Source organism: Glycine soja, chromosome 6 (assembly GCF_004193775.1).
Source record: "Glycine soja cultivar W05 chromosome 6, ASM419377v2, whole genome shotgun sequence".
Lineage (NCBI taxonomy): Eukaryota > Viridiplantae > Streptophyta > Magnoliopsida > Fabales > Fabaceae > Glycine > Glycine soja.
Window position 1 is genome coordinate 668,914 of NC_041007.1, and position 9,006 is coordinate 677,919.

The 9,006-nt window shown below is 32.0% G+C and overlaps 1 protein-coding gene across 1 annotated transcript; it reads right to left on the minus strand.

The window, feature by feature from the left end:
* Window positions 1-948: 948 nt before the first annotated feature.
* Window positions 949-6,202, minus strand: LOC114414457 (zinc finger protein GIS2-like). The gene is made up of 4 exons (XM_028378728.1): window positions 6,066-6,202; window positions 3,271-3,487; window positions 2,866-2,958; window positions 949-1,856 (listed from the first exon to the last, which is right to left on the minus strand). Exons 2-4 carry the CDS (start codon window positions 3,393-3,395, stop codon window positions 1,295-1,297), a joined length of 780 nt encoding a protein of 259 aa, XP_028234529.1. The 5' UTR covers window positions 3,396-3,487; window positions 6,066-6,202; the 3' UTR covers window positions 949-1,294.
* Between the last annotated feature and the right edge of the window lie 2,804 nt (window positions 6,203-9,006).

Below are 9,006 nucleotides of genomic sequence, written 5' to 3' on the forward strand. Positions count from 1 at the left end.
TGTTTTCTGTTGTCGCTCACGCATCGCTAATATACTGCTATTTTCACACTAAACATATTTCTAGGGGAAAAAAACATTAAATTAATTTTTTTTTCTCTTTAATTTATTGCTTAGATTGAATTTGATCTTTAATTTTTTTTATTTAATTTAGTTTTCTAATTTTTAAAACTAATTCAATTTGATCATTTAAGTTTTTTTTAATTTAGTCCTCTAACTTTTCTAAAATCGATTCTTTTTTTTCTAAATATATATATATATAATGATAATTTAAAATTATTTAATAAAAATCTTGAATTATCGTAAAGTTTGATTTCTTATTATTTAAACTGAAAGAACAAATTAAATTAATTTAAAAAAAATTAAAGAATTAAATCAAATCTAAAAAATAAATTAAAAGATAAAAATTAATTTAACAAAAAAAATGACAAAATATGATGATTTTCTCTTCTTTTCTTTCATTTTTTTATAAATAAAATCAAGATGCGTTTAACACCGTATTTTATTCTTGCAAGCAGGCAGTTTTGTTTAATTTCTAATTTCTTAAGCCAGAGCTTTTGGGTGATTTTAAAGTAATTTGGGGAACAATTTATAATTATAAAATCTAATGGATAAATCACACCGGATAGTTAGAAATTAGAACAAATATCACAACCAACACATATGCCGCAAAAAAATTACCGTAACTAATAAAGTAGAAAGACCACGTCTTATTACCCAATTAACCTTATAAAGACCTCGTCCAATCTACAAAGAAATCCCAAGCTACCGTTTAGCCATTGGGATTATGTGAGTAAAATATTATTATGGGATAAAATGAAAATAAATAATAAATTATTTTATTATTTAGACATTTTTATGATGAAAAAGAAATAATTTCATCACAGATCAAATTAGAGAAGGAAAAAAATATTTCATTTCATTTATTTTTAATTATCTAAGTAATAAAACTAACGACATAAACCATGTTATTCCATTTCATTTGGGTAATCCAAATAAAACCTTGGGGCCTTGGGGCACAAGGCTGGGGCTAATTTTAAAAAAACAACAGATCTTTTAAAACTAACGACATAAAAACTTGTACTGAACCAATAAAAAATAACCTCATCAGGCAACCCAATGCATCCCATACATGTTTTACCAGTAGCAAATTCTTATTCCCAGCACAAGCATTGTCATGTCTCTAGCCAGTTAAAAATAATAAGGCAAAAACACATACACTACCAAGACTCAACAATCTGTCCTCGGCGAGAAAATCACAGAAAAACATCCATATAACTGGTAACGCATACCATCATCAGTACCTCCTGGGGTAGCGGTCCATAAACCGACCCGAAGGGCACTCATATGCCAGGTGACCACGACCTCCACAATTGTGACAAATCATCAAGGGGCCCATGCAATCCCTACTCATGTGACCTAATTGCTGGCAGTTCCTGCAAACAACATCTCGGTAGCCACCGCCGCCGCCACCACGAGCACCGCCGCCGCCACCACCGCCACCACTGCGGTCTCCAAGAACATTGGCTTTCGGACACTGTCTAGCCACATGCCCAGAAACATTGCACAAATTACAAATTGGATCGTTAGGACAATCACGTGCCAAGTGGCCTGTCTTCCTACAGTTGTTGCAAGCCTTCTCATTCGTACATTCCGCGGCAATGTGCCCCTGCTTATAACAGTTGTTGCACAACCTCAAGTCCCCTGGAGGCATTGGAGGGGCTGAGCATTCCCTAGCACGGTGTCCAGCTTTACCACAGGTGTGGCAAATGCCCTCATTTGGACAACTGCTGGCCATGTGGCCAGGTTCTTTACAGTTCCAGCACAGCGACTTTGTGGTACATTCAGAAGCAATGTGCCTGATCAAACATTCAAAACCAGAAACATAAAACCTTGTAAACAGATATTCTGATATAAATAAATAAACAAACAAATGAAGTATTCTTTTAAATAAAGATTTGGACGTAAATGTCAAACAACACACATTTCAAACTTAAACTTATCAAAAGATCTGGTAATGGCAAAGTGAGTCATCCTTTGTTTTCCCCTCGCATATTGGCTCCAGTAACAAAGAGGCCAATAATAACAAAATAAAGAGCTAATATTCTGCCATCAGATTCAACAAGCAAAAAGACTTTCATCCAAAAGAAAATATGAAGCACATGGCACTAACATAGGTGCAGTATCAATAACAGTCAACAGTTAGGCACCATGAATTTAGAGGTGCAATTTTGAGACGGAATCTAACAGGTGAATCAAAGCAAATAATACTATTTTTTTCTTTTCAATTTTTTCAGACAACACAACAGATACTGAGATGCCTCGTGAAGGATGCAGCGCTTTGATAATCAATAATACACAGTAAAGCAATTATTGAACCCTAGCCTTCTGCCATCCATGAAAAGAAGAAAAATGTAGAGAAAAGGACAGACTAAAATTGAGGAACAAAAGCAAAACCCCATTATTAAACAAATAAATAAAAATGAACAGAAGATGAATGATAATAGGTAAATTCCTGAAAGTTAACCAGAGTCCAATTAGGAGCAAAAAGAAAAAATTACTAAAAGGTAAACAAATTTCACCGCAAAAAAATCTTCAGAAGTAATGTAACTAAAGTGTAATTGTACTAATTGGTATCTAAATATAAGGAAAGAAAATGTAACTGAAGTTGAAAATAGCACTGACACAATAGACCTGTTAACTAACTTCCAACATAAGAAACTGTATTAGGCACCCCTCCCCCCCACAATTTAATTTAATCATTTCCTGAATCATCTTTCATCACATGAAACCATTATAATTCAGAGCAAGAAGAATATTACAGAATTAAATGCTAAATTCTTAAGAAACATAGAATGAATTCCATACCCAGGGAGGCCACAGTTGTGGCAAATTGCAACATTCGGGCATTCTCTTGCATAATGACCAGGCCTCTTGCAGTTCTTGCACAGATTGTCTCGGCTAACAAAAAAATCAAATTAGTTTTGCCACTGCAAGAAATGCATGCTCATGTTCCAAATGTCAAATGGCATTGAATAAATGCACCCCTTCTGTTACTTAAAGTTCCAAACTACAAAGCAGCAGCCAGAAAGAAGATTGCATACCACAAGAACAGAAAATAAATTGGTCATGCTTAGGGTTTTACAAACAGCTTACTAAAGATTCAAAGCATCTTCTAGTAAAAGCATACTTCAATCTTCTTCGGCTTCCCTAACCAATGCATTTAAGTAGGAAAAACAACAGCTTATAAATAGTTAAAATCCAAAAGAAAACCTGAAACCCCGACGTGAATCTCTCCTGTAAGGTGCATCTCGATAGGAAAATCGATCAGAGCGGATCTTACGGTCCATTGGGCTCCTGCTTCTGCTCCTGCTCCTGCTGCGGCTGTCTGAACTCATTTTCCACTTTTTTTTTCTTTCCTACCCTCTACCACAACTGATCGGCAAAACCACCTCCACCACAACCAACACCACCAGCCACTGCCTCCTTCCTGTCCACATCACAACCAACATCCAATATCATCCTTAAGCCAACTAGCCCAGCCAAACCCCCTACCTCCCCTTCAAAATATAAAAACCGCAAATTCCAACAGTATACAACATGAAATTTCAACAAGCAATCCATCTCACATTCACATCAATCAAATACCACTGCACTCAGCACCCAAAGTATAGCAAGCCCCTAGGCTCCATTCTTCATAATATTCACGTGCTTCTCACAAATAATAACATTTCCAACATAGGATCACTCTACCTTTGAAAAAACAATAGAAAGGATATCACTCCATCTTTTGGCGAAGCTAACCCAGTAGTGAAGATGGATAAGGTAAAATATTGTTTCACACACAAAGTCATCTGGAAGCATAGTTTTGGTTCGGGAATAGTGGAATACTATTTTCCTTTCAAGGGGATTCAGGGATAAAATAAAGCAAATGACCACTGAGAAAGGAAAGGAAACACACATGGTGATAGCGAGCTACATCTTGCAAGTGGAAAATACAGGTGCCTTTAAAATAAACACATGTTCTTGGGCAGACTTACCCTCCTGAAAGAACTACATCTTCATGTTGATTAAGTGCTATATAGGACCAGATTAACCCTATTCAACAATGATGTCATGATAAAAAATTCTAGATATGCAAAAGGAAGAAGCAACTTTAAGGGGTGTATTAGATTAGGATTTTAAAAAACTATTTTGGCAAAAAATATCCTGTAGATTTAAAATTTAAAAGACTATTTAAGAATGTAATGATTTTTAAGATTTTTTTAAAAGACTTTTATGATTAGGATTTTGTAGTTCAGATTTTAATGGATTTACAAAATATGAATTCATAAGATTTGAAAGGATATTATGAATTTTTAAGATTTTAAAGGACTCCGTGAATTTTTAAAAAACATTCAAAATTATTGATAAAGATCCATGAATTTTGATCACCTTATACTTTAAATAAAACTCATCTTATACAAAGAACCTAAAACTTGGTACATAACAAATCAATTTCCCCTAGCATATTTACAAGCCCAATAAGTTCATTTCCCTTCAATCATCAATTATGTTAATTGTATAAAAATTATATACCACAATGTTTGTTAGTAGTATAAATATTTGTAATCATTCCCACAATAACGATCCTACCAAACAAAAAACATGTCCAACAATTGTTTCAAACCTCATTTATATATTTATCGACTTAAACATGAGTCAACTACTCACGCTCATTAAAACTATATATTTCTCATGTTCATATAAATTCATTTTTGTTTATATGTATAAGCATGTAGTCAAGATGTCACTCCAAATTCAAAAAATTGGAAAAATCTCTCATATCACACGTTTAAGGACATGTTGACCATTAGTCAGAAAGAGTAAAAAAAATTATGAATGTTTACCGCTTTCAACAAAGAGACACAGGGGATTATGTGTGATGGGAAAAGAAAAGCATGACAATTTGTAAGAAAATAAAGAAAGAAAGTCTCATGAAATCTCAAAGATGTTTGGGTGAAATTGTTTAATGTGTATTTTCTCATAAAAAGTCTGACAAAATCCATTAAAATCCATCATAAGAAATAATCCATCAAAATTTGTATCCTTTTGAATGCCAGAAGACTTTTTTTAAGTTGTAAAAAATCTTAATTTAATACAAACAGACTTTATTGAATTTCTTAAAAAGCCCTAATAGTCTTGATTGAATAACACAAGACTTATTTCTATTATTTAAAATCCTTTGAAATCATAATTGAATAGTTTAAAATTAAAATCTCCTGAAAGAACTACATCTTCATGTTGATTAGGAGCTATGATCATAGAGTGAGACACAACATATGCAGATAAATGTGATGAATGATAAAAATACAAACAGTAAACATTATTGTTGTCAACTAGCTCTCAACAATCACCACTCACCACACGGCACTCAGCGTTGATCTCTACTAAATCCAAGCAGTTCTAGTGCAGGTAACATAGGAATATCCTAATTAGCTGTCCGTGGTTAGTTCCAGTTCCGAACAAAAAAATTATTCCCAACTCCATTGGCTCCAGAAGTAAAACAGCTCCCTGGAATTTCACTTCCCAGTTCCCACAGTCCACCACAGCTAAAAATTTATTTCTCACATACAAAAACATCAATTCACAAATTTAACTTCATTATTGTTCTTTTATCTAGATATCATCCACGGATTCAGTGCAGGAAAATTAAGCTGCTCCTTTATACATACATCCGAGCAAAGTTCCGCTACCAGGAAAATTGCTCAATCTTACACGTAGAAACATAGATCGTTAACCATTACCGAGGAAGCACACATCAAACGCACATAAATCCGTTACGTCCCAACTCTACAGATTCGGAATCGGAACCCTAAGAAGAGCCGATAACAGTCAACACCACAGGGAATCAAGGCGAAACGAAACCCCAAGCATCAATATCGGAAAATGAGGGAAAATGAAGGAAATCGTACCCAAATTCGACAAAATGAATCCGAACCGAATTTAACCCTAACCCTGACAGAGAGTCGCATCGCAATAAAATAAATAATAATAAAGCATAAGAAGAGAAGGGTTAAAGGAAGAACCTGAGCGCTACGGTAGAAACACTTAACGGAATCGGCTGTTTGGCGAAAACATGAATGATTGGGAGCAGATGCAACGCGCTATTTGCAGCAGAGCAGCCGCAAAGTTGGTTTTTTTTTTTTGTTCTCCTTTGGAGTTACGAACGAAGATTATAAATAGTTAAAAGGACAAATAATCATTTTTTTTATTCACAAATGCATCCCAGAAAAATGAAAATATAAAATTTAGGTTGTGAAAATGTAAAAAAGTATAAAAATATATCTGATGTTTAACTTTTGTCATCATTAATAAAATAACATACTTGACACAGATGAATGACGAATGTATATTTGACACGCTTTTTTATATTTTTAGGAACTAAATTTTGTATTTTCATCAACGCATTTGTTAATGAATTACACGAGACAAAAATATTATTTACCCACTCATATTCCCAAATAGTGGGAAGACAAAAGTCAAAAAAATATTATATACCAAATATGTGTCTATATTGGTAACTAGAGATAGTCACATCACAAGTTTATCCCTTCGTCCCACGTAAGTTATTTTATTAAGAGTGACGGATGAAAGTTAACAGCTGAATATATCTGTCATGTCTTTTAAACTTTAAAAACTAAATTTTATATTTTAATTTTTCACGGATACATTTGTTAACAAAATACATATTTAAGAACAAAATTAACTATTTAATCTAAATAAAATATTATCGCCTTAGTCATACAAGACAATGCTACCTTTGTCCTTTTTTCTTTTCCTTATTTCATGTTGGGTTAAAATGTATTTTTTTTTATTATTTTTTATATATTATTTTAGTTTTTAGTTTTTAATTGAGATATTTTTTATTTTTTAAAAATTATGACTTTAGTTTTTTTAAAATGAGACATTTAATTACTAAATTTTAAAAAATTTGTGATTTTGATTCCTTTATCAATTTTAGACTTAATTATATTTTTTCAATTATTTTTTAATAAATTAAGCTTGTTAGTAATTAAATAATTTAAAAAAATATTTGTCATGTGAATAATAAATAGACATTTATCTGTCAAAATTTACAGAGTACATAAATCAATGTTTGAAATTGATCATAAGAATTAAAATTGTAAAAAAAAATTAAAACAGAAAACAAAATGTCTCAATCAAAAAATGAAAGTCTAAAACGGTTAACTTTTTAAAAGTAGAGAATGAAATGTTTCAATTAAAAAATAAAAAAAATAAAATTATAAATTTAAGAAAATAGGAAGACCAAAACTATATTTTAGCATTTATGTTTTTGGTGACAAAAAATTGAGATTTTTTGTGTTTTGTTTCTTAGTTTTGGATTTTTTTAAGGGTTAGATCTTAAATTTGGTTTAGTTTGATTTGGCCCTCGGAAAATCCATCGAATTTGATTTTTACTTCTTAATTTTTTTTCATTAGATTAGTTTTGTTCTTAGAATTTTAAAAAATAAGTGAAGTTGATATATCATCTTGATTTCATCAACACTTTTTTTACATGTATGAACAACAATGAGATCTTATACTAGTACATCAAGCCTTTAGACTCAACAAAAATAATTTACTTTTATAAATATAGTTATTATTATTATTATCAGATTTTAAATTGTAATTGGAGTTACAATTACAATTGTAGTTTTGTCACAATTCTTGACATTGTGAAAAAATATGATTGGCATAATCAAGATTGTGATTGTGAGGTGGTTGCAGAAAGTTGATAAATCTTTATGATATAGTTGCAAATTGAACTTGTAAATAGCAATTTAAAATCACGATTATCATAAATATGAAAATAAAACATGTAACTAAATAAAGCAAAAGGTGTTCCGTCCAAAGAGACCGAAGCAATAACTTCTGCCATTACCCAATTTCTAAATGATAGCTTGGAAAATGTAGCTCAGTCTTTTGTTTCAAAATCAGAAATGCAAAAAGATGAGAGATTTTCTTTTCTTCCCTTTTTCTCACGAGTGTTGCGAATTTGTAGCGATAATTGATTTACATGTTTTCTTTTGGAGTTTCACAGTCAGATGTGCTCCAAGAATCGAACCTGTCCAACTTCAAATCTGAAGTGCAATGTTCTCAGGTATTTCTTTAGAGTGTAAATGTTTAATTTATATGCACCATATATGGTTACGAATTTATATTGCTAATCAATAAGATGATAGAAAATAAATCATTTACATTGTTAGTTATTTACTCTTTTCACTCTCAACTAGAACAGTCACGACCTTTGATTAGCTATAACAATTTCAGATTGGAATTCATATATAACTACTATAGCAACTGGTTTTTCTTGTGGAAAAAAGTTTGCTAGTGGGAATAGATGCTAGTGTTATACAATGAATCCCTAAGACTAGAGGAATCTTTGGAGATTGAAAGAAATTTTGTGTTGCCCTTGCAAAGTTGCAAGTTGTAACCATTATAACTTGAAGGGTTCTGCTAACAAGCATCCAGTGGTTAAGGAATAAAAAATATAATATGTTTGATGGAAAGTATAATGTGTAATTATTAGCTTTTCGTTTCAGAATCTTCAACAATATGTTAGCATTTTCCAAACTTGAAATCTTAGGTTTACTTCTATTCAAAGATGTAATATCATTGAAGTTCAGGCGTGGTCTGCAATAACTAAAATGCCTAAAATACACAGAATAATTACTTGCTTTGTATACCTAGCCAGTAAAAATGGATGTTTTGTTTGGTGGATCACACGCTCCTGGTCTTTTTGAAAGACAAATAAGGTGGCCCAATTTCAATTCATGTTTCCTGAACATGAAACAGATTTTGTATTCTGTAGTTTGTACTAGGATTTGAAGTGATGGTATATGTTGGGAGTTCCGTTTTTATTGCATATTAAAGAGAAGGTTTAGGATCAAGGATGGGATGTGGAGGCTTAACATATTATTGTGCAGACAACCAAAAATCTCAATCTTTGGAGAGAACGATTGATAA